General features: G+C 47.9%; 2 protein-coding genes across 4 annotated transcripts in view; one reads left to right on the plus strand and one right to left on the minus strand.

The window, feature by feature from the left end:
- The first annotated feature begins 1,543 nt into the window (after positions 1-1,543).
- IZUMO4 (IZUMO family member 4) lies at positions 1,544-14,662 on the plus strand. The gene is made up of 11 exons (XM_083720730.1): positions 1,544-1,845; positions 2,463-2,543; positions 2,843-2,914; positions 4,706-4,732; positions 6,940-7,015; positions 8,857-8,904; positions 10,822-10,836; positions 11,726-11,773; positions 12,421-12,438; positions 13,990-14,012; positions 14,486-14,662. The coding sequence occupies exons 1-11, from the start codon at positions 1,569-1,571 to the stop codon at positions 14,584-14,586; spliced, it is 786 nt and encodes a 261-aa protein (XP_083576856.1). The 5' UTR covers positions 1,544-1,568; the 3' UTR covers positions 14,587-14,662.
- Positions 14,663-15,261: 599 nt separating this feature from the next.
- Positions 15,262-25,609, minus strand: part of AP3D1 (adaptor related protein complex 3 subunit delta 1) — a 51,965-nt gene continuing 41,617 nt past the window's right edge. For all 3 annotated transcript variants that reach the window (XM_083720203.1, XM_083720205.1, XM_083720204.1), the window contains 9 exons: positions 23,631-23,732; positions 22,934-23,080; positions 22,247-22,294; positions 21,941-22,130; positions 20,967-21,055; positions 20,238-20,323; positions 19,367-19,488; positions 17,556-17,635; positions 15,262-17,399 (listed from right to left, as the gene is read on the minus strand). In XM_083720203.1, coding sequence (XP_083576329.1) covers positions 17,304-17,399; positions 17,556-17,635; positions 19,367-19,488; positions 20,238-20,323; positions 20,967-21,055; positions 21,941-22,130; positions 22,247-22,294; positions 22,934-23,080; positions 23,631-23,732 — 960 coding nt within the window. In that variant the 3' untranslated portion in view covers positions 15,262-17,303. The remainder of the gene's footprint in view (positions 17,400-17,555; positions 17,636-19,366; positions 19,489-20,237; positions 20,324-20,966; positions 21,056-21,940; positions 22,131-22,246; positions 22,295-22,933; positions 23,081-23,630; positions 23,733-25,609) is intronic.

Here is a 25,609-nt window from a genome sequence, read left to right on the forward strand (position 1 = left end):
TCTCGGATCGCTGGAAAAGAGGGAAACTCTCCGCACGTTACTCCACCCTGGAGGCAGGATCGGGGCTGAGCGGCACCACCCCTTCCGGGTCCCGATCCAGGCAGTGCCCCCGCATGGTCCTACTCGAGAGTAGACCCGTTGAAGTTCCAGGGCATCCCCATCTTAATAATAATAATAATAATAATTTATAGACCGCGCATCTGGCTGGATTTCCCCAGCCACTCTGGGTTGCTTCCAGCACATAGAAAAACATAATATTTATTTATAAATATTATTTTAAAAACCATAATATTATTTTTGGGTGGGGAAGTTTTTCAAGCTGAAAAACTGAAAAGTCTTGGCCGTCCTCTGCAATTGCTTCAGCTCCATATTTGCAGGAAGGGGAGGGACTGGTGATTGGAGAAGCAACACCTCCTTCACCTGGTTCACCTGCGGAACTCACTGCCACAAGAGCGTCCTGTAGGGTCTTTTTTGTCGTATGTGGTGGAAGTATATAAAAGCTAAAGGCTTTGGGGGAAAGACAGATAACGAGTTGAAGAAAATGTTCCAGTTGGTTGTTCCCAAAAGTCCTGCAGCTTTTCTCCTAGGGAGGGAGTTCCCAAAAAAAGATGATTAAATTAATTATTTCTGCAACAGCAGCAGCCAGAATCCTGTACACTCAGAAATGGAAAGGAGGAGGAATGGCTTCAGAAGTTAGGTATAAAATGGGAATGAAAATATCCTGGCAGTAAGGGTGGGGAGTCAATTTTTAAAGAAAAACGTATATTGAAATATAAGTAAACTGGCCAATCTGTGAAAAAGCAATTAAAAATATCTCTAAAAATAATATTAATAAAAATAAGCGTGCCGGCAGTTTCTAGTGGAAAAGGACTAAGGAAAATTCACAAAAAAGCATACAATCTACCAAGGGTAACCAGCAGCTGTAGTCAGTGTGAAGCATCCCAACCAGGGGCAGTCTATCTGCATGTTTCTTTTTAATTTTTAATTTTTTTTATTAAGAATTTCAACATAACAAATTATGAAAACATATCATATTCATTATTTTCCCCCTTCAACCCCCCCCAGAGACTTCCCTCTTCTCTGATTTCTCAGCACATATTATTCTCTGCATGTTATAAAACTATACATTTCCTTACATTATCTATCTACCATGTTATCAACCAATAAATCTGTGCATGTTTATTCAAAACCTGCCAAGGAGTCCAGTTCATTTTGTTGTCTTTTTAAATAAATTGTAAAAAGCTCCCGTTCTGCATGTTTCTTTATTTATTTGAAACTTTTACAAACCGCACTTTTATTGGAAAACAGCTGTCCCCTCTCTTTTTCCCTGTTTGTACCTTTCCACACTTTTTTGTCAGTTTCATAACACAAGGAAATATTTAATATATATTTTTTTAAAAAAAGAGGAAAGTTAGTCAGACTAACTTGTGGAACTCCCTGCCACAGGAGCGCTTAAGAGGAGCAGGGAGAGGGGAGAGTTGGCACCGCTGCCCTCAGGAGAACTGGAACGCGCTCTGGAATGATCTAGAACCACCGGGGCTGTTCCGGAACGTTCCCTGGAAGCCATAATGCCCCATTGTCTGATGCCCTGGAGATGCCAGGAATGGGAGATGGGTTGGCGGACCCCATGCCTGGCCTTGGTGGCGGTTCTGATCCTGGGGCCGGACCCCTCCTGGCTGTGCCTGCAGTGCGACCCCAATTTCGCCCTCCGCTTCGCCTCCTACGCCCCCCACTTGAGCCGCAAGTCCTGGGGGCTGGGGGACGTCCCGGCTGCCGGGCGGAGGCTTCGGGGCTGGGCCCAGGACACCCTGGCGGAACTGAACCTGGGGGTCCCGGCGGAGATCCGTGAGTCGCCTCGCAGACCCAGGGTGCCGGATGTGGCCCTCCAAACCTCCCAATGTGGCCCTCGGGTCATAGCACCCCTTAAGCAATAACACCACCTCTCTCCCCATGGACGGGCCCCCTGTCAAAGATGGGGAAATTCAGGCTTATGTGGCCCTCGAGACCTCTCCACCTGGCCCCTGGAAATCTCCGCAGGCCACTCCCCCGGCCCCAGGCCACACGCCCTCATTGGCCCAGCTGGGTCTGCTGCCTTCTTACATCCCTTGCACTGCCCCCTGTTGCCCCTGGGATGTGGCCCTGGGAAGCCCAGTTCGAAGGAAATGTGGCCCTCAAGCTAAGCAAATAGGTTTTCCCCCACCTCCCACTTAGATGAAGGAAGACGAGGCTTTCCTGCACCGGGTTCACCTGTGGAACTCCCTTCCACAAGATGTGACTAAAAACCAGGTTATTCTTTTTTAAAAAATCAAAATGTCCCTTTGCCAAAACTCTTGACCCCTTAGGAGCGCAGCCTTGCATTTAAGGTCCACATGGACTGCGGCTTCCTGGGGGGGGCTTATAATTTTTTGTATGCTCTCTCCCCACATCCTGTCCTTTCCCCCATCTCTCCCCATCTTACACAGCGATGGAGAAACTCCAGGCAATAGCTACAGTCGTCTATGGGAAACTGGACACCCTCTTCAAAGGGAACACTTACAAGCCAGGTAAATAAATATAAATAAAGATTATATAGAAAGGGTCTGCCTTTATCTGTTTGCCCGGATGAGGATGACCGAGGCTGCGATTTCTCTGCAAAAGTCTGCAGATGTTCCTAATCACAGAACTGTAGAGTCGGAAGGGACCCCCAGAGGCATCTAGTCCAACCCCCTACACTGCACGAATCTTTTGCCCCATGTGGGGCTCGAATTCACAACCCTGAGATGAAGATTCATGCTCTGCCAAGTTTAAAAAAGCACACACATGCTGCCGGGCCTCTCTTTCTCTCTCTTCTCCCCCCAAAAAGGTGTCCTTCCGGAAATCCTGCGTTCCATTTTCGAGGAACAAGTCAAATTGCTACGGAATGCCATCATTGAAAGTGAGTGTTCCCTCTTTCCGTCGTTTGGCGTTTGTTTCCTGGATTATACATACCTGTGTTTTGGAGCAGGGCTTAGTTAAGAAGAGGCATGTCAAGAAAGCAGGGTGGCTCTTTCACGCAGGACTTGTGGGAATGCCTCTTTCAAAATGGTGGGCAACGGGAATGCATCGCCTCTGGATAAAATGCTAAAGCATGTTAATTTTATTTTTGAAAGCACTTGGTACCGTATCAAGCAGTTGGTCCCTTCCCTTTCCCGCCCCGCCCTGGCCACAGTGATCCATGCGACGGTCATCTCCAGGCTTGACTACTGTAATTTGCTCTACGCGGGGCTGCCCTTGAAGCTGTCCCAGAAACTCCAGCGGGTGCAGAATGCTGCAGCGAGGCTCCTCACGGGGTCTCTGCCATGGGAGCAGATTCACCCAGTGCTTTTCAAGCTGCACTGGCTCCCGGTGGAGTACAGGGTCAGATTTAAGGTGCTGGTCTTGACCTTTAAAGCCCTTCACGGCCTAGGACCCTCGTACCTACGGGACCGCCTCTCCTGGTATGCCCCGCAGAGAACCTTAAGGTCCACAAATGAGAACATTTTGGAGGTCCCAAGTTGCAAGATTGGTCTCAACTAGGGCCAGGGCCTTTTCAGTACTGGCCCCGACTTGGTGGAACGCTCTGTCCCAAGAGACCAGGGCCCTGCGGGACTTGACATCTTTCCACAGGGCCTGCAAGACAGAGCTGTTCCGCCTGGCCTTTGGTTTGGACTCAGTCTGACCCTTATTTTTCCCTCCCCTTATGGTCTTGATCTATCGGCTACTTTTAAAATGAGGCTGCATTTTAAATGGCATTTCAACCTGTATTTTAAATTATCCCCCCCCCCCTTATTATGTTTTTACTGTAATTTTACTGGTGTTAGCCACCCTGAGCCCGGCTCTGGCTGGGGAGGGCGGGGTATAAATAAAAATCATTTATTATTATTATTATTATTATTATTATTATTATTATTATTATTACTTTGGAAATGCATGTAATATTGAGCAACAAATAAGTCTGGGTAGGGAAACATCAAGGCCGGGGGAGTTGGCATGTAAATTTGTATTAAATTAGAATCAATGTGATATTTGATTGTTAAAATTTTTGAAGAGTAATAGCAAGTGAATTGGCAAAACAAACAGGGATGCCACCTTGAACAGGCAGCCGATGGAAGTGTGAGAATGTCTCATCGAAAAGTTCAGCTCTTGGGAATCCCTCTTCTAATATGGCAGCCAGTGATAGATAGATAGATAGATAGATAGATAGATAGATAGATAGATAGATAATTTATTACAATCAAAGACCAGCTCACATAACATAACACAATAAAAACAGCGTTCATAAAGATAAAATATACAATCGGAGCAGATTGCAGCAATAGCTCGTGAGTTAAAATTGAGATATATACATACATCCGTACAACTGAGATTTGGGCTACCATAAAAATTGACACTGAGGCGCCCCAAAGGGCGACTTCAGCATTTCCCTAGTAAGCTATTTTATTCTAGAGGATGATCTGTGCCTACAAATCTGGGCGCAGAATCTGGCTACCAGCCAGGTCGTCTTGTGATCTTTGCCTAAGAGGAGAGAATTGAGTTTAGACTTGTCTGAAAGATCGGCGAGCCTCTTCAGCAAAGGATCAATGGTGTCTCTACGAATCTCAACAGAAAAAGGACATCTAAAAAATATATGTTTCCTATTTCCCCTAATGGGCAGGAACCCTGCTGCCGAAAAACTGACTCACTTTCTCTCTCTCTCGCCTTTCCTTAGGTAGAGTGAAGTGTGAACGCCATTGTGGTAAGTGGGCTTTGTGGGAATCACAGCAGTGCCTTTTGTGTGCCTGAATGGTGTGTCGAGACCCTCTGACTTTTGTGGGGTCAAGATGTGAGCCTGTGGGTTTGCCAACATCCATGACTGAAGGGTTAGTTGCAGGTATGAGTGATTTGGTGGCGAGTGCGGGTGTTCGTGTGGCAGTTTGGCATTGGTTCAATGTGGAGTGGAGGAGAGGTTGTCACACCTGCCCCTACAATGCGCAAAGGTATTCCGTTAAAGGAATCCAGGGATTCGCCATGCTTTTGTCGACCCCTTTTGAGGGCTAGGGCCACGCAAGAGTCCCTGGGAGCATTTGGGGTGAGGTTGAGTCTCATCCGGGTTCTTTGCTCCCCCACGATGTTTACCTGTACTGACCATATGGTGGGGCCCAGTCATCAATGCTGCCCTCATGAGGTCAGGTGCAGCTAGTCGGGAACCAATGCCTAGACAAACTACGCACTATCGGTAATCAATAAAGTTATCGCCAAAATTATGCCAATAACCTAAACGGTGGTTAAGAGGGTTGTGGAATTGGGTGGCTTTGTGATTTCACACCCAAATATTCCCTTCAAAGCCATGGCCCCTTATTGGGATGATGGGGTATATCTCTCCTCATTGGGGAGTGACACCTGGTTGGATACGGTTGCGTTGAAATTGAAGATTTGGTTGGGTATGTGAGTAGTTTGGTGGCGAGCGTAAGGGCTCGATTGGCGGTTAAAGGTAAAGGGACCCTTGACCATTAGGTCCAGTCGTGACCGACTCTGGGGTTGCAGCGCTCATCTCGCTTTACTGGCCGAGGGAGCCGGCGTGCAGCTTCCGGGTCATGTGGCCAGCAGGACGAAGCCGCTTCTGGCGAACCAGAGCAGCGCATGGAAACGCCGTTTACCTTCCTGCTGGAGCAGTACCTATTTATCTACTTGCACTTTGATGTGCTTTCAAACTGCTAGGTTGGCAGGAGCAGGGACCGAGCAATGGGAGCTCACTCCGTCACGGGGATTCGAACCACCAACCTTCTGATCGGCAAGTCCCAGGCTCTGTGGTTTAGACCACAGCACCACCCGTGTCCTCGATTGGCGGTTAGGCATTGGTTAAAACTAAAAGCTAGTGGCCCCTGGGTGATGGCCTGCAAAGGAAGGCGGCCTCTCAGCTGAAAAAAACTGCCCCACCCTTCAAAACATGGGTTTGGACTTTGCATTGCAAATGATGCTCTGAGGTTTTAATCTCTGATGCAGAGGAAATGGGTCCACCCGTGGCACTGGAAGATGCTGCGCCACCAGCCTCAGGCAGCCGGCCACCTGCCTCCCATCTTTCTCCTCAGGTCTTAGTGTTGCCCTCCTAGAACAGCAGGGAGGGAGGGAGGAGAAGAGGGATGAAACCAAACCGAGCTTGCCATTGGCTCTGGCGCCACCTGCTGTCGGGCTCCTGTCCTGATCTACCTGCCCAAAGGAGGGCTTGCAGGAGGATGTCAAAGACATCCGCATGGCCGGTTCTAGTGCTTTATTACAACTGATCCAGAATGCGGCTGCCAGACTGGAGATGGGGAGGGGCCGCTGGGACCATGCAACACCAATCGGGATGGGTTTTCCCAGCCACTCTGGGCAGCTTCCAACACAAATAAAAACCCAATAAAACATCAAGCATTAAAAACTTCCCGATACATGGCTGCCTTCAGATGTCCCCTAAAATTGTATAGTTGCTTATCTCTTTGACATCTGATGGAAGGACATTCCACAGGGAGGGTGCCACCACTGAGAAGGCCCTCTGCCTGGTTCTCCGTAATCTCACTTCTCACAGTGAGGGAACCACCAGAAGGCCCTTGGAGCTGGACCTCAGTATCTGGTCTGAGTGATGGAGGTGGAGACACTCCTTCAGGTCTACTGGGCCGGAGGCCATTTAGGGCTTTAAAGGTCAGCGCCAACACTGTGAATTGTGCCCAGAAATGAACTGGGAGCCAATGTAGGTCTTTCACAGGCATAGGCAAACTCGGCCCTCCAGATGTTTTTGGGACTACAACTCCCATCATCCCTGACCACTGGTCCTGTTAGCTAGGGATGATGGGAGTTGTAGTCCCAAAACATCTGGAGGGCCGAGTTTGCCTATGCCTGGTCTTTCAGGATTGGTGTTATATGGTCCCAGTCACCAATCTGGCTGCCGTATTTGATGTCTTCTGTTTTTCTCTTTTTGTTTTACAGGAATAAAGCAATACGAAGCCGTTTCTTGCGTGACGTGCAACACCACCAAGCCAGCTTGCTTTGGATATAATTGCGAGTAAGAATTCTTTCTCTCATTCCCACGTTAGAAAAAATACAATTAAAAATGGCATTTGGGGGAGGCTGATTCCCATAGCAGAAAAGCTCCCAGGCCCTTTCCTGCAATTATTCTCCACTGTGTGAAATCTAAGCCAGTGGTTCCCAAACATTATTTTTTTTGCAGGAGTGTGGGGAGTACATCCCCATTGGTTCCACTAACTCATTCCCAGGGGGGAAAGCTGTATTCAGAATAGCAGTTTGCAAGGAAGATAACAACACAATGAAACTCAAAATCAGTAACAACTAAACTGTACATTCATTCAAAATCCAATTAGAACAATTGAGTTTGATTAATTCAACAAAACTGATTTCCTTATCCATTCTTCTTTGGCGGGAGCTTTTTCCTTCCATTTTTGTGCATTAAGAAATCCTAGCTGCTCTCTTTACTTACATAAACAGCTTAATCATCTTTTTTGAAACTTCTGTCCCTATAATCCCTAAGAGCAAAGCTTCACTTCTTTCTTTTTTTGTATAATCACTTTGAGCATCTTTTTTATCTCATCATATATCCTATCCCAAAATACCCTCAGCTTTCTTACAAGTCCAGCACCTACATATGGGGGGACGGACCAATTTGCTTGTTCACACATCCAGCAGTTAGAACACTGTCCCACCATCTCGTCCTCTGTCGTCCCCTTCTCCTTCTGCCCTCCATCTTTCCCAACATCAGGGTCTTTTCCAGGGAGTCTTCTCTTCTCCTGAGGTGGCCAACGTCTTGGAGCCTCAGCTTCAGGATCTGTCCTTCCAGTGAGCACTCAGGGCTGATTTCCTTCAGAATGGAGAGGTTTGATCTTCTTGCAGTCCATGGGACTCTCAAGAGTCTCCTCCAGCACCAAAATTCAAAAGCATCCATTCTTCGGCGATCAGCCTTGTTTATGGTCCAGCTCTCACTTCCATACATCACTACTGGGAAAACCATGGCTTTAACTATACGGACCTTTGTCAGCAAGGTGATGTCTCTGCTTTTTAAGATGCTTTCTAGGTTTGCCATCACCTTTCCCCCAAGAAGCAGGCGTCTTTTAATTTTGTGACTGCTGTCACCATCTGCAGTGATCATGGAGCCCAAGAAAGTAAAATCTCTCACTGCCTCCATTTCTTCCCCTTCTATTTGCCAGGAGGTGATGGGACCAGTGGCCATGATCTTAGTTTGATCTTCCATTAAAAACTGCAAAAAAAAGACGATGAATTGAAAGTGGAGACGATGGGGGGTACCTTTCCCTTTTTATCTGTTTGTTTCATAACACAAACCATGGGCAAGATAACTGCAGCCAGACAGGTTATAGCGAGTAATTGGAAAAATGCAGAAGAGCTAGGGGTGAACCAATGGAGAAAAAAACTGAATAATATTATAATTTTAGAATATCTAACTGTAAAAATACACAGAATGAAAGGGTTTGATGTCAGTGAGAAAGAGGAGGATTGGTTTGAGAAGTTATTGAATTATTTGGGTAAGTTTGAACAATTTGGGGCAATTAAAATGTTAAAATTTAAATAAACCTTGTGGATGGAGGAGTGTTAACATATATAAAATTGTCCATATGGTTGATTTGAATATGTTGTCATTGATTATGTATACCCAATGTATCAGCTGCCTGGGGGGTTTCACTGTTTGTGTTTGGTTGTTGGTAAAAAAATTAAATCAAAATAAATAATATAAACTAATAATCATATTAAAAAAAACAGGGGAGACTGGTTTATTAGGGCAAGTGGCTTCCATCTGGCCCTGACACCCAGGAAGTCTCTCCAGCCACAACCCCACATTCTGACCCCGAGTTTCTGTCCCCCGTTTCTGTCCCCCAGGTCCTCTGAAGACTGGGAAGATGCCTTGAAGGGACTCTACGAGTACATGTGAGTTCTCCAGTTTAACGGTGGTGGGCAGGCATTTGGGAGGCAAGAAAGCAGTCCCTGGGGAAGTTTCTAGTCCCCATGTTTCTGGAGACAGGATGAACGAAGCGAGACGGGGAGAGGGGCCACCAGGGACCCTCCCCAGGTTGTTGGACTCATCCCTGGCTTGGGGCCAATGGGAATTGGAGTCGGCAACATCGCGTGGGTCACAGGTTTGCCGTGGTCTAAGAAGATGCATTCTCTAGTGCATGCAAGCGATGGAAGAATGCTTCTGTTCAGGACAGGCGCTTACTCCTGGGAACGGGGAATGCCCCTCTTTTCAGCAGGGGCAGGGGGAATTTGCATCCCTCCATAGATCATTGGCAGAAGGCCTCTATTTGCAAGATGAATTCCCTCCTGAGAAAGGAGAATAACCCTTGGAATATATCTTCATGCTTGCAGGGAATGCAAAATCGTAGATATATTTTGGACCAGGCTCTTCGGTTTTCTCTCTGAAATTATTAAACAACCTCTCTTGCCAGGCCCAGCCTTAGCCCTGCTTTCACAAAACCCAGATTCCGACCCCACCACCCAGCACAAAGATTTAATTCTTTTTCTACTGGTAGCTGCACATCTAGTGATAGCAGATTCCTGGAAAGCCCAGGTGTTGCGACTTCTTGAGATGTGGTTCAATAACATTAGTTCGGAATGACGAACTGGGCTTGGAAGAGTTGCAAATGGGGTTATAAAGGAAAATAAAACCTGGCCTCCCTTCTTTTTATATGTGGGGGGGGGGGGAGAGAAAATAAAGCTCTCCCACCAGCCTCACAAACCTGTCTGTGGAGAACCTGCCAATGTTTTAAGACCATGTAAAATGACATTTGGCTGACACCTGCTTCATAGAATACAGGCAGGCGGTTGAAAAACTTTTGTAATGTCTCAGGTTTTAATCAAGACATTGTGGTTGGGGTTTTCTGAACCACTTTGGAACTGCTCTTGTTACTGTGTGTTGCTTTGTGCTGCAGTCTCTGCTTTATTGAATTTCATAAAAACAAAATTAAGGAAAGAAAGAAAGAAAGAAAGAAAGAAAGAAAGAAAGAAAGAAAGGAAGGAAGGAAGGAAGGAAGGAAGGAAGGAAGGAAGGAAGGGAGGGAGGGAGGGAGGGAGGGAGGGAGGGAGGGAGGGAGGGAGGGAGGGAATGCCTCTTCCCTTAGATCAAGGATCAATGGCACTCTCATTTTTGCAGAGCTCCAACTCCTGTCATTCCCAGCTCCCGGCCATGTGGGCTTCTGGGGCTACTGGAAGTTGCAGTCCCTGCAATATAATGAGGGCCACAGGGCCCCATCTCGGCCCTTCGGACTTTCACATTGCAGAGGTCAACAATGCCACATCCACGCACAGGTGACAAGCCCCAGGCAGTTTGGGGGAAGCAGAACGCAGCAGTCCTGCCCCCCTTTAGAAAGAAGTGGCTGGTGGGGGCTCTACAGGATTCCCATTAGGTGGCGGCACCAAGACTTTGGAACTCACTGCCACTTGATATTGGGCAGGAACTTCCGTGGTACTCTTTGCGGTGCCTACTTAAAACATATTTGTTTAGGGAGGAGTATCCCGACACATCATCATCATCATCATCATCATTATTATTATTATTATTATTATTATTATTATTATTATTATTATTATTATCCCACCCATCTGGCTGGGTTGCACCATAAACATTGATGTGTTTTGATCTCCTTTTAGTGCTGTCGCTCATTTTAATTACCTTTCAAATGCTTTTAGCTGTTTTTAAAACTGTTTCTACCAGTAAAATTTAATGTTTCTTGCACACCACTTACAACCCAGCGATGTAAGAATTTGGTTGAAGAAATATAAAGAAATAAATACCGTAATCCTGTTATATCCAGTTTTTTTTCTTCTCTTCCTCTCTCTCTCTCACAGATACAGTTTGACAACGTAAGTTGGGTGTTTTCACGCGTGTTTTGGAGCAAAGTTTTCCGCAGCGATGAAAAATTGAGCGCGGGAAATGGAAGAGTTTGCCCTTTTTTGCAAGGCCCCTTTTCTTCTGCGCCCCGTGCGACACTCTTGTGAGGAGGGCAGTAGCAGGAGTCCCCCTGATGGACAGAAGAGGGGCAGCAGTTTCCCAAAATCACCAGCTGGGGGGCTCTGGGTTGGCCCCCCGAGGTGGAAAAAAACAAACAACACACCACTTTTGTCCAGGCTGCCAAAAGTGAAACACTGAGCAGCTGAATCCACATAAGGGAGACCCACCCGGATGGGCAAGATGAGCTGGGGTAGCTCAGTGGGCAGAAGACGAGACTCTTAATCTCAAGGTTGTGGGTTCAAGTCCCACACTGGGCAAAAGATTCCTGCATTGCAGAGGGTTGGACTAGAAGACCCATATTGTCATGTGTGTGTTTTTGTTTGTGTGTATGTATGCAGAATATGACGTTTGTGTGTGTGTGCGCGTTAAGATCCTCAGAAATGATTTTAATAGGATCTCTTTCTTTCACTTAAGGTTTTTGAATTAATTTTTCAAAACTTTAACCAATTAATTTCAATTTTCTAATTTCTCTTTTGATTTGACTTTCCACCTTTTCTTCCATGCTGTTTTTCATACCAATCCCTTTCACAAATATAACATCACACATTTCATCCAAGACAGATTCCTCCATTTAATCTATTATTGTTTTCTTCCCGTTGCTCAAATTTCAAATCCTGCTTGTGATTTCATTTGGTTACAATATTCCCCCCCCCAATAATCCAAAATGTCAGTGTGGTTTTTTTTATTAGCTGGGAACTCTTTTCTGGGTGATTTTTTAACACCTGGCTGCTGTCTTCACAGGAACCCAAGCGAGTGGTCGATGGCACTGAAGCAACTCCCGGGATTTAGGTAGGCGCCCATTTCCTTGAAAGCCACTGGAAAAACTGAGGTACTCCCCCACAAAACGTAGGGCAACAGTTGCAGGTGGGGAAACAGCGGCCGGGAGAATCAGTTTGTGGGAGAGGGGGGAAGCTTATAGATTAAATTAACGAATAGCTGCTGAGACAATATAGCAGGGACTCATTCCTAGAAAGGAGTGGCCCCTTTCTGGGATTAAGTGTTCGTCCCAGGAAGCGGCGCCAGAGCTGAAGGGAAGACAGGACGGCCATCCTGTCAGGGATGTTGTGCTTTTCAGGATTTTACTCTGGGATTTTATGTTGCATCCTGCGTTCAGCAAGGGGGGCTGGGTGACCTTTGAGGTGCCTTTCAACGACTATCGGTTCCTGCTGATGCAGCATTGCAGCAGCTAAGCAGGTGTAAACCTGGAATAATAATGTTTTTATTATTATTTATACCCCGCCTATCTGGCTGGGTTTCCCTAGCTGCTCTCCAGGGTCCACAAGAGGGAGGCAGATACAAGGGGAAGGAAAGAAATTGGGACCCACAGCATCAATGTGTTTTAAGAAACCACCAAGAACATTTTTAGAGCATTGCAGTGGGGGGTCTCTTCCAACTGTACAATTCTGCATTTCTCTCCCCATCTCTTTATCTTTCAGCCACTGCACATCTACAAGGTAAACAACCAGCCTGGAGGAAAGATGGATGGGAGTTGCTGAGCCGAAAGCTGTTGTTGTGTTTGTGGCTGAGCGCGCACGCGACATTTAAAAAACCCAGCGCCCTTATCCTAATGCCATAATGCTGCAAGTCTATGGTGTGGCTAAGTTTTGAATGCCCTGTTCCGTTCTGGTCACCTCTCCTTGAAAAGCAGATTGTAGAGCAGGAAGAAGTTCAGAAAAGGGGCAACCCAAATGATCGAGGGGATGGAGAAAGGTTGCAGTATTTGGTGCTTTTTAGTGCAGAAAGGGGACACGGGTGGCGCTATGGGTTAAACCACAGAGCCTAGAACTTGCCGATCAGAAGGTCGGCGGTTTGAATCCCCGCGACGGGGTGAGCTCCTGTTGTTTGGTCCCTGCTCCTGCCCACCTAGCAGTTCGAAAGCACGTCAGTGCAAGTAGATAAATAGGTACCACTCCAGTGGGAAGGTAAACGGCGTTTCTGTGTGCTGCTCTGGTTCGCCAGAAGCGGCTTAGTCCTGCTGGCCACATGACCCGGAAGCTGTACGCCGGCTCCCTCGGCCAGTAAAGCGAGATGAGCGCCGCAACCCCAGAGTCGGCCATGACTGGACCTAATGGTCAGGGGTCCCTTTACCTTTACGTAGTGCAGAAAGGGGTTACGTGAGAGAAGTTCACGCATAGTTTGGAGAAAGCAGATAGAGGGAAGTTTTTCTCTGCCTCTCAGAACACTTGAACTTTTGGATATTTGACAAAGGTTGGAGGATTTAGGACTGATGAAAGGAAGTATTTTGTCACACGGCAGTGTTAAACTGTGGAACTCACCGCCACTGGAGACAGAGGTGGATACTGACATGGATGGCTTTAAAAGAGGATTAAACAAATTCATGGCCAACGATGGCTGCTAGCCAAGAAGGCTATGCTCTGCCCGCCACGACTGGAGGCAGTAATACTTCGAATAACAACTGCTAGAAAACACAAGAGAAGAGAGGGCTCTTGTGTTCGAATCACGCCTTTGGGTTTCCCAAAGGCATCTGGTTGGCCACTGCAAGAAGAGGGTACTGGACTAGATAGGCCATGTAATGTTCTTAAAAGACAGCTCCCAGCACACTCGGGCAGAAAATCATGCTCTTCCTTATTTAGTTCACTAATGGAATTGCTTCCCATGAGGCTGATTCGCAATGCAATGACTGTTAACGTACATAAAAACAACTTAAAACAATCACACTTTAAAATTATGATAAATATTGTTACACGCCACTCTAATCTCTTGAGCAGCGAGAGACTCCAGGGGTTCCTGCATCTACCCAGGGCTGAGTTCCCCTGGAAAGGAGGTCAGTAGAATCCCACTTCTGACACCAGTGTTGCGCACACCCAAATCTCCAAGTGGCGAGAGACTCCAGGGGTTCCGGGCACTAACTCAGGGTTTGGCGTCCTTGAAATAAAGGCCAGGGGAGACAGTGGCGTCTGTAGCAGTTATGTTTTTTATCGACACATGTATACAACCGGCACATGGCGTTCAACTTAACTCCGTGTCTTCCTCTGTTTCCGCAGACCAGAGAACCTGAACTTTACGAGTAAGTTTCCAAAACTTCGACTTGGGTGCTGCAGGGGGCATGGCTTCTTCACGACTTATGGGCTGATGTGAAATAGAGGCATTCTCTTCCATTAGCAAGGAAGACCTCTTCTTAGATCAAGAAGGGAGAAACATCTCTGGCCCATCTCTCACCTCCTGTCCTCCCAGACCACATGTGAGATGGGAGTAATGGTTCCATCTTAAAGAGGCATTCTTTCGAAGGATTGTGCCTCTTCTTCAAGAAGGGACGTAGGAACCTCTGTGGCTGCCGACTCCTGGCAAACAGCCACCATCCAGGGAGCCAAAAATCAGGAATGGAGTTGTCCTCCAATATCTGGGGAGGCCATATGTTCCTAATCTGTTATGCCACCATGTTACAGAGATGGAAAGGTGGGGTCAGAAGGGCGCTGCATGCCGGTTTTAGGGACAGCAGCTACAAGGGGGGGTCTCTAATGCCTGCTTTGTGTCCCCTAGGTATAGAAAGCACCCTCTCGAAAAACTGGCTCAACTTGATGGCGCTGAAGGAGCTTGAGGGAGAGACCCCCGTACTCCAGCTCCTCGCCCCGATCTGCTGAATTCTTTTCCTTTCTGCAATGTTCTATGGAGAGCCCACTTTGATGTAATAAAATTATGGATAGAGAGACCCCTGCAGTTTGCTGCTGTCGAGCTTGGTTGTATCAGAAAGATGGTCTCATTGGTTTTACACACAGCCAGGAACCTGGTAGATCCCTCCCAACTACATATGAAATGGTCTGGGTCTTTTGAAAGGGAAAATGGGATCAACTGGAAAAGGGGCTTGATGGCTCAAGAAAAAACGAAACGGTGAATTAATGGGTAAGTAACCAAAACCAACGTGGGTGGCGCTGTGGGTTAAACCGCTGAGCCTAGGACTTGCTGATCAGGTGGTCAGCGGTTCGAATCCCCGCAACAGGGTAAGCTCCTGTTGCTCGGTCCCAGCTCCTGCCAACCTAGCAATTCGAAAGCATGTCAAAGTGCAAGTAGATAAATAGGTACCGCTCCGGCAGGAAGGTAAATGGCGTTTCCGTGCGCTGCTCTGGTTTGCCAGAAGCGGCTTAGTCCTGCTGGCCACATGACCCGGAAGCTGTATGCCGGCTCCCTCGGCCAATAAAGCGAGATGAGAGTCGGTCACGACTGGACCTAATGGTCAGGGGTCCCTTTATCTTTACCTTTAACCCAAACCGAAGCTTTTCCAAAGGGGAGGAAAGATGAAAGACCTTTCAAGAGTCAGCTGGTTTTGTAATTTTATTGGATCATCTCAACATACACACACGCACACACAAAAATTGGTACAGCAGCTTTGTGGCGTTTTTCTCTTTTGGGGATTTCAGGGGAAGGTGGGGGAATGTCGATAGCAAATAAGTTTGATTTTCTTCTCCCCTCCCCCAAAGAAAAACATAACACATCATACAGTTTTTTAAAGGTTCTAGAATCACCAAAAGGTTTCTGCAAGAGAACATAATCTACATGCTAAAGTGAGGGGTTTTTTTTTCATCCAGGAATATATGTACACATATATAGATATATATATACTTCTTTTTTTTAATCCACTAATTCCAAGGAACCTTTGTCCTTTTTTAAGACAAATTTAAAAGACGCCGTGCAGTCTCCTTCCCAACGCGGACTAAGCCACGGAAGGCTGAGCAGGAGCTTCTCCCTACCCAAACAATTTTTTAATACTTTTATCAAGCAACATGGGCCCCGAAGATAATGTGGGAAAGGGGAGACCTGGATCCATCTGATAAATCAAGTTCTGCCAGAGCAAAACGCAACCCTCTTTCCCCAAGCCAGCAAGCATTTTGCAAGTGGTTTTGGATTTTTAAAAAACCCAAACCTACCCCCAAATCATAGGGGGGGGGGAGGCTGAGTCACCCGTGTCTTGAAACAAGCAGCACATCAAAGAGCAAGCCAGAGACTGGGGTTTTCATGCTTGTTTCTGTGCTCTCTCTGCATCCCACAAAATATACTTTATTTGGGGGTGGGGGGGGGGGAGGTTGAAAAATGATATTTTGCGAAACAGGTGGGTTCTTGTAAAAAAAATTGCTAAGTGCCATATTCCTCAACAGTGATCAAGCTGATTTCAAAATAAATAAGTCGCCAGCTCACTTCCGTCTTACGGGACAGGCGCGTGGGGGAAGGTTTGTCGAAACCAGAGGGAAGAAGACTTGTTTCCAGCCAAGAATCTCCAAAAAACACAAGGAAGCCGTCCCACAAGCTGTGCGGTCTGCCAGTTTCTCGGACCAATGTCACGCGGCTGAGTCTTGATCTGGGAGTTCAGAAGCCCAAGGCACAGTTTATGGGAGCAGGTGGAATATGGGGCGAAAAGAGATAATTGGGGTCATGGTGGAAGGACCATGGCCAGTGCAGCAGCCAAATGGGTCAACCTAACACGGTAAGCCAAATAAAAATGTCAAAAATAAAGGGGGGGGGGGCGGGAATCCACACACAAAACCAAGAGACAATGAACCTTTGGATTTCCAGTTTTCTTTTTGCTACATTCTAAACAAAATAAAAACTTCAGGAATGTGAGATTTTGCTCTCTCTCTCTCTCTAAGTGGACATCACAAAGACCCACGGGAAGGGGAGTTGATCGATCTCGCAGAACGGGAATGAATCCCGTCCTCGGGAGGCAGGAGGGGAGGCAAACACAACGGGCTTATGGTGGGATGTGGGAGGGAAGCCAGCTTAAAAAAAAAAAAACCTCAACAATAGCAACAACAAAGCTAATTACAGGTACAGTCAGCCTGGATGTGGACCACCACGCTATTGAGGGCGGTGACCCAGAAGAGCAACCGTGAAATTGGAGCCGATTTAAAGAGATGCGGTGCCTGCGATTTCTTGGGTTGCTCAGCACCACACCTCATGGGGCCATCGACTGTGGCAAGGATCTCTTGCGTGGCTGTGTCAACGATGGCAGGGCGCTTCTGGGGTACAGAAGTTGTTCCCCTTCACGGCTGGTCGAAAAGTTCAAAATGGAATGTGAGGGAAGGGGGGAGAGAGAGAAAAGACTACAGCTTCGGGATGTGTAAACCGCCAGAACCGAAAAACAACACCCACCCACGCGCCCCGCGTCCCAGGGCGGAGTGGGAGTGGGGAAATGCCCGCCCCCAGGAGGGGCAGGGAGGGGAGGACCGTACGTGCGCATGGGGGGAGAGAGGGGAGGGGAATATTTATCGCTCGGCCGGATTCAGTCTGTGTGAGCCTCACGACACTCCTCTCTCGGGGGGAGGCGGGAGGGAGGGAGAACGGATCGCACCAGTTTCTCGGGAGCAACTCAGCACTTCGACAAGGTCTCCTTGAGTTCAGACAGCAGGTTGCCCAGCAAGGTCGGTTCGTTGCACTTGGCATCGACGGAGACGGAGTTCTCTCCCTTTGGAAAGAGAGCGGATTTTCATTTGTGGGTACGGAAAGAGAGAGATCAGAAAGCGAACACAGATTTTGGTCAACCAACACAATCAAAGGAGGTGGAGCGACTCCCCTAGGATGCAATCATCACCCCACTGTGTCTGTCCCCCCCCCCACTTACCTTTTTAACTAACAGACAGACGTGATGGCCCTGGATAGAACGGCTATACATTGATGCGCAGGACCCCACTCGCTCGACAACTGAAGGGGAAGGAAAGAGAAGGCGTTTAAGATGGGGCGTCTTCGTCCTCAGCCTCAAAAACAAGGCTAAGCTTTCAGGAGTGAGAAGAAGAAGGAGGAGGAGGGGAGGGGAGGGGAGGGGAGGAGGAGATCCTTCAGAAGGGACCGTCTGGAGGGGTTGGGAGCTGGGGGCACTGTCCTACAGTGGTTCCGCTTCTTCCTCCTGGGCTGTGTTCAGAAAGTGGTGGTGGGGGATGAGTGTTCAGACCCCTGGGCTCTCACTTGTGGGGTGCCTCAGGGTTCTGTCCTCTCCCCCATGCTTTTCAACATTTACATGCAGCCGCTGGGAGAGATCATCAGGGGGTTTGGGCTGGGTGTTCATCAATATGCGGATGATACCCAGCTCTACCTCTCTTTTAAATCAGAACCAGTGAAGGCGATGAAGGTCCTGTGTGAGTGTCTGGAGGCGGTTGGAGGGTGGATGGCGGCTAACAGATTGAGGTTGAATCCTGACAAGACAGAAGTACTGTTTTTGGGGGACAGGAGGTGGGCAGGTGTGGAGGATTCCCTGGTCCTGAATGGGGTAACTGTGCCCCTGAAGGACCAGGTGTGCAGCCTGGGAGTCATTCTGGACTCACAGCTGTCCATGGAGGCGCAGGTCAAATCTGTGTCCAGGGCAGCTGTTTACCAGCTCCTTCTGGTACGTAGGCTGAGACCCTACCTGCCTGCGGACTGTCTCGCCAGAGTGGTGCATGCTCTGGTTATCTCCCGCTTGGACTACTGCAATGCACTCTACGTGGGGCTACCTTTGAAGGTGACTTGGAAACTACAATTAATCCAGAATGCGGCAGCCAGACTGGTGACTGGGAGAGCCGCCAAGACCACATAACACCGGTCTTGAAAGACCTACATTGGCTCCCAGTACGTTTCTGAGCACAATTCAAAGTGTTGGTTCTGACCTTTAAAGCCCTAAACGGCCTCGGTCCAGTATACCTGAAGGAGCGTCTCCACCCCCATCATTCTGCCCGGACGCTGAGGTCCAGCTCTGAGGGCCTTCTGGAGGTTCCTTCGCTACGAGAAGCCAAGCTACAGGGAACCAGGCAGAGGGCCTTCTCGGTGGTGGCGCCCACCCTGTGGAACGCCCTTCCAGCAGATGTCAAAGCGATAAACAACTACTTGACATTCAGAAGACATCTTAAGGCAGCCCTGTTCAGGGAAGTTTTTAACGTGTGATATTTTACTGTATTTTTGGTTTTTATGGAAGCCGCCCAGAGTGGCTGGGGAGGCCCAGCCAGATGGGTGGGGTATAAATAATAAATTTATTATTATTATTATTATTATTATTATTATTATTATTATTATAGAAGAGCTCACTCCCTCTGCCCATATCAGCAAGAGGCACTGGTTAGCTCTCCTGGGGGGATGAAGCAGAGCCCAAAGCAGGGACTCATGTTGAGAAGCGACAGAAGGCCTCCTCAGAGAGTCTCCTTGGATTGATCACAACTGATGCAGAGAGAGACGACAGGTAAAGGCAGCAAAAGCCCAACCCCCCTTACCTGCCAGCCATAAGGACTTAAGCAGGGGTGGAAACCCTCAAATTTGTCCCTAAACAAATGCCAACAGATTGGGGGGGGGGGTCATCACGTCTGGCAACCAATCTATTGACATTATTTTCAGCTCTCCAACCCCACTATGGCAGTCTATCCTGGGTGGTTTTTTGAGAAGGGGGAACTTACTGCCGCAGGAACTCACCTGAGAAGTGATGGTGGAAGCAGATTTTCGCCAGGAGGTGGTGGAAAGGCATGGTGATGCTGTCGACTTTGACGGATGTGGCGTGCAGGTCCCCCGACTCCAGCAGCTTGGCATAAGCATCACTTGAGGGAGGAGAAATCAAGGTGAATTGAGCGGCAAGGGAAGCTGGGGGAAGAGGAGTGGGCCGGGACACCATCTCTGGCTTGCCCATTTCTGTGGGCCAGAAAAGCTTTTTAATGTTTACTATGATCTTGGGGCCCACCAGGCCTAGCGAGTAACCACACACACTCATACCGACACACAAAGAAGGGGGGGGAAGCATCAAAGTAAGTACATTCAAATGACGTTGCAAAGAGATACGGTTCATAAACAAGCTTGTTTTCCCCTGCTCTGGAGGGTAGGACTCGAACCCGTGGCTTCAAGTTACGAGAAAGGAGATTCCAGTTAAGCATCAGGAAGAAGTTTCTGACGGTGAGAGCTGTGTGAGAGTGGAAAGGGTTCACTTGGGAGGCTGTGCGCTCTCCTGCCATGGTGATTTTTAAGCAGAGGTTGGATGCCCACCTGTCATGGATGCTTGAGCTGAAATTTCTGCATTGCAGGGGGTTGGGCTAGATGACCCTTGGTGGTCCCTTCCGATGCTACAATTTATAATTCTACAAACGTTTTCTCATAAAAGCAAGGCAAGGGGGAAGCGTGTCAGGTCGATCTCTGCATCCAACAGTGGAAGTTCATTTGTCCACTCCCAGAGTCTCAAGAATACCGCTTAGGCGCTACGTTCCCGTTGACGTGGCGACTTACGAAGCCTTGTGGAGATAGCGGTCTGCCCTTCTCCGTGAGACACAGAGGAGAGGGGTGGCTGGAAGGGGCTCACCTGTAACAGGGCGTCGTGATAAGGTAGGAGGCGCAGCTGAAATGCAACTTGAAGTCCAGCTTTTCGTGTGTTGAGCCTTCCTCGTCCTGCCAGAAAACAACAGAGGATGGGAAGCCCCCGCCCCCGCTCAACGCATCCCTGAAACAGCCTCTTCAATGGGGAGCGGGGAAGGAGGCAGAAAAAGCCCCCCAACTGACCCTCCCATATGCTCCATTTCTCACTCCAGCCACCCGCCTAGCTTTTCCTCTCTGAGGCTTTGGAAAAAAAATCTTTCAGTCCCTTCTACCCATAAGAGTCCCAAGGATGGGATAAAGCCGCATCCAATATATTAATATAAAATCACCATTTATTACTTTTATGTACTGCCTTTCATCCGAGGATCCCAGGGCGGTTTTCTGGCATAAAAACACAAAAATCCTTAATCTGTTTCAAACCTTTTTTTTAAAAAAATACTGTGCAAAACTGAGTTTTAATGTTAACGGTGTGCTTTATTTATTCTTATGTTACTTATGAGATTTATAGACCGCCCTTCATCACAAGATCTTTGGGCGGTTCACAGAGTAAAAAAAATACAGGTTAAGAACATGAAAGTAAGTAAAATTTAATTGTAACACCCTGCCATAGGACCTTGAGGTGAAGGGCAGGCAATGAATTGTAATAATAATAGTAATAGTAATAGCAATAATAATAATAGAATTCAGGCACTGGGAAAGTGGAAAAGGCCCTTACTTTGACGATAAACGCGAGGGTTCCTTTTAGTTTCTGCGCCATGACAATACTTTGCAAGGTGAAGACAAACTGGGCTTCGTTGGACACCCCTAAATTGGGAGAAGGGAGTAGAGGCAGGGGAAAGAGAAAAGAAATAAATTCACAAATATTCACTCTCCTCCATTTTGGCTCAAGCTTGATTGATTTGGGGGGGGGGGGAGCCCTACCAAACCCACACAGAGGCTTAAACACATAGTTTGTTCTTAAACACATAGTTTGGAAGAGTATGAAAATGAAAAGCATCAAAGACCCTCAGCAAAGTCACACAGCTACAGAGAAGACTGCCCTCCCCCCAAACTACTATCAAATCCTGTAATTTGTATTAATGGAAACTTCCAGTAAACCTCCAGAACATATTCCCCAGTATATTTTATCTTATTGATATGGCTAGTGGCAGTAGTAATAATAATAATAATAATAATAATAATAATAATAATAATAATAATAATATCCTTTATTAGGCATAGCAAACCACACATTATCGAACAGACACCGTATACAAATTACAGTATGCAAAATACAAGCTCAACATAACAAGGTTTGTCCCAGTCAGATCTTTAGCTCCAAAGAAAATCAATTTGCATAAATAATACAACCACTAAATCTCTTTATAATGGCCCAGTCTTTCTACATGGACAGCACTCAAAAATACAGTCACTATTAAAGTAATTTGATCATTACTGTCCGAAAGCAGTTCTGAACCGTTGGTAGCGTAGAAGTCGGCCTATTGAGTTGTAAGGCCTCTAATAATTGTCTTCTGGCATAATAATAATAATAATAATAATAATAATAATTTGAAAGGTTCCCCTGGGCTTAATCTAGACATGACCCCTTTGATGCCATTAAAGTTTTCGTGGAAAGGGAGGCTCTCTTGACGCTCCTTGACGCCTCTGGCCAACCCTGCACCCCCCCTCCCCAGCAAAGACGGGACATACCAGGGGGCAGCTGGAAAGGGACAGGAATTCCGTCATGTATGGAGGAGCCTTCTGGCCGGAACATTTTTGTGTTGAGTGAGTCCAAGACGTTCAGCTCCATGCTCTTCAGGAAGCTGCTGCTTTTGTTCTCGAAGATGATGGAAACGGTCACCTGGCTGTCGTTCTGCAGGTTCCCCTGGATGTCGTAGGTCTGCGGGAGAAGGCATTTGTGAAGAGGGAGCAGTAGCGGAGCGGGACACCATCACTTAACCACTGCACATTTAAGGCTCTTGCGCTCCACGGAGGCGCAGACCCAACCCCACTCACCATTTTGATGTACGCGTTTTCGGCAAGGAGGGCGTAACTTGACATTGGCTGGAAGGCAGAAAGAAAAGGGCGTCATTCCTGAGCTGCGGCCAATTATGTGTGGAGAGACAGCGTGGTTAGAGCGCCGGAAGAGCACTTGGGAGACCGGGTTTGAATCCCTACTCAGCTAAGAAGCTGTCAGGGTGGCCTTGCGCCAGTCACTCACTCTCAGCCTAACCTACCTTGCAGGGTTTTTGTACGGACTAAATGTAGGCCAACTTGAGTCCGTTATAGAAAAAGGCAAGTTTATAAACGCAGTAAATATATATAAAGTTCTGCTCAGGGTAAACCTACTGAAATTAAGAGAAGTTAGTAATGCCTATCAATTTCAGTGGGTCTACTTTGGGCAGGACCAACACTGGCTATGATTAAAAGAAATCTCTATACAGGAGTGTTTCCCAAACTTGGGTCTCCAGCTGGTTTTGGGACTACAATTCCCATCATCCTAACCACGGGTCCTGCTAACTAGGGATGATGGGAGTTGTAGTCCAAAAACAGCTGGAGACCTGAGTTTGGGAAATCCTGCCAAAGACCTCTCAAGCAGTTTGCCAGAGGGCCTAAAATAGTCATTTAAAATACCAATAAAAAACAAGTTAATAATAATAAGGGGAAAACCCCCAAAAATGCAATTATAAGATCCTTCCTCACCGGTAGCGGTTCATCCTCCAGCGTCCCGTTCTGCACCGATTCTGCAGGGAGCTCCTCTCCACTGTTGCCCTGGTGTTTCTTCGACTTCTTATCCTTGGACTTCTCCTCTTTTTTGTGCTTCTTCTTCTTGTGCTTGGAGGATTTCGACTGGGCCAGGGGGAAATCCAGGGGTCAGACACCTTCCTCCCATATCGCCCATTAAAAGCCAAGGTGTGAACCTTGGCGATCTCCGCCAGGCCCTGCCCTGTGCAGCTCCCTGACCATAGAGGGAACTGCCCCTGCCTTGCTTCCAAAGTCTCTCAAAAACCGCTTTTGGGACAGGCGCTTCACACTACGGATGTTTCTCCTTAACCAAGCAGCATCTACTGCTGTCATTGTGGTTTTTAATTAATAATAATAATAATCTGTTGGGAGGGCGTTCCACAGGGTGGGCACCACCACCGAGAAGGCCCTCTGCCTGCTTCCCTGTAACTTCACTTCTTGCAGGGAGGGAACCGCCAGAAGGCCCTAGGAGCTGGACCTCCGTGTCCAGACTGGACAATTGGTTATATTGTATTCCATATTGCAAGCTGGCTTGACATATCTTATGAAAGCATGGGTCGCAAATATTCAAGTAATCAATAAAAGAAGCCGACTGACAACCCCCCTACTCCTCCCCTCTTTTTGGGCAGTCGGGGGCAGGGACTTGGCCACTCACCTTTCCTTCATCTTCCTCCTCCAGCTCTTCTTCTCGCACTTCCTTCTGGGCCCCCACTGGCTCCCCAGCCCCCGCGAGGTTCACGCTCGGCTCAGAAGGGCTCTAAAGGGAGGCGGCAAGATTGAAATTATTTATACTAAGCCCATCTAGCTGGGTTGCCCCAGCCACTCTGGGGCAGCTTTCAACAAATTAAAACACAGTTAGACATCAAACATTAAAAACCTCCCCATGCAGGGCCACCTTCAGATGTCTTCTAAAAGTTCTAGCTTATCTCATTGACGTCTGGTGGAAAATGCTCAAAAAGCAAGCCAAGGGACTAAGGGACATCTAGGAGGCTCTCCCAGAGGGGCAAGGAGGGGTCTTACTTTACAATGGTTCATGCCCTCAAACTGTGGGCACCTCCCTGCTTGCATCCCTCCCCCAAGCCCACTGGCTGCTTGTGTACCGGGCCAGGCTCAGGGTGCTTGCGTTAATTTACAAGGCCCTTAATAACATGGCTCCAGGAGATCTTAAGATACTCCTGATACAGTGGTGCCTCGCAAGACGAAAAGAATCCGTTCCGCGAGTCTCTTCGTCTTGCGAAGCAAGCCCATTAGCGGCTTAGCGGCTCAGCTGATAAGCGGCTTAGCGGCTCAGCTGTTAAGCGGCTTAGCGGCTCAGCTGATAAGCGGCTTAGCAGATCAGCTGTTAAGCGGCTTAGCGGATCAGCTGTTAAGCGGCTTAGCGGCTTGGGAAAAAGGGGGGGGGGAGGGAAAAAAACCCGCAGGAACTCGCAAGACATTTTCGTCTTGCGAAGCAAGCCCATAGGAAATTCGTTTTGCGAAGCACCTCCAAAACGGAAAACCCTTTCGTCTAGCGGGTTTTCCGTCTTGCGAGGCATTCGTCTTGCGGGGCACCACTGTACCTTATATCCGAGTCTTATCGCTGAGATACTGGGGACAGGGATAGAAAACATGGGAGCAACAGGTCCCAAGGTCTTCACCTAAACCAGCTTTTTTTGAAGCTTTTTGAGTCCACAGCTTTTTGACCAACTCCATTCTTTCTGCGGCACCCCTGTGAGGCTCAGGAGCCCAGTTATGCAGAGCTGGCAGCCTCTTACCCTTTTTCGAACGCCTTCCCTTGTGGAGTGTTCCCTCAGCCTCCTCTCCTCTTTCCTTGGGAGTCCTCTGGGCAGTTGCTGCCCTTAGTTTCTGAGCTGCCCGCCTGCCCCAAAGAGAGGTGCTTCCTCACACTGCCCCACAGGTGCCTGGGAAGCACCACCTGGCCAGCCCCAGAGGCACCATTTGCCTGGGGAGCCTGTAGCCGGGGCTGCTGCAATGAACAGCCATGCAAGCCTTTGGGAGGAAGACGCAAGAGGGCACCAGAGGAGGGAGGGAGGGAGGGAGGGAAGGAAGGAAGGAAGGAAGGAAGGAAAGAAAGAGGGACAGAGGCCAGTGTTGCCTGCAGCACCCCTGACCAACATTCAGTGCACCCCAGGGTGCCACAGTGCACTGGTTGAAAACCACTGGTTTAAGGAGTCCTTTGATGCCTGGCTCACTATCTTTTTCGCTCTATAAGATACACCTAGTTTTTAGAGGGGGAAAGGGGGAAAGCCCTGGTGTGTTTTTTTGGGATCAGCTCACAGTTGTGCAGCTTCTTTTGCAAAGGGGAAAAGCCCCCTTTTTTGAGGATCAGCTCAAAGTTGTTGAGCTTACTTTGCAAAGGGAAAAAAAATTCTGTTTTTATGCGGTTCAGCTCAAAGTTCTGCAGCTTCTTTAGGAAAGGAAGGGGAGCCCTTTCTACAGTTTCCAGACAGATAACCTAATCAGCCAGTCACATGTCACTGGGGAAACAAACAGTCTCAGTCTGCAGGACATACAACAATGGAGGCCTGGGCAAGGGAGCGGGGCCAGAAAGGCAGCCAGCGATTGACCACACATTTGCTCCATAAGATGCACAGACATCTCCCCTTACTTTTTAGAAGGAATAAAGTGCGTCTG

This window comes from Podarcis gaigeae, assembly GCF_964106915.1.
Source record: "Podarcis gaigeae genome assembly, chromosome: 18".
NCBI lineage: Eukaryota > Metazoa > Chordata > Lepidosauria > Squamata > Lacertidae > Podarcis > Podarcis gaigeae.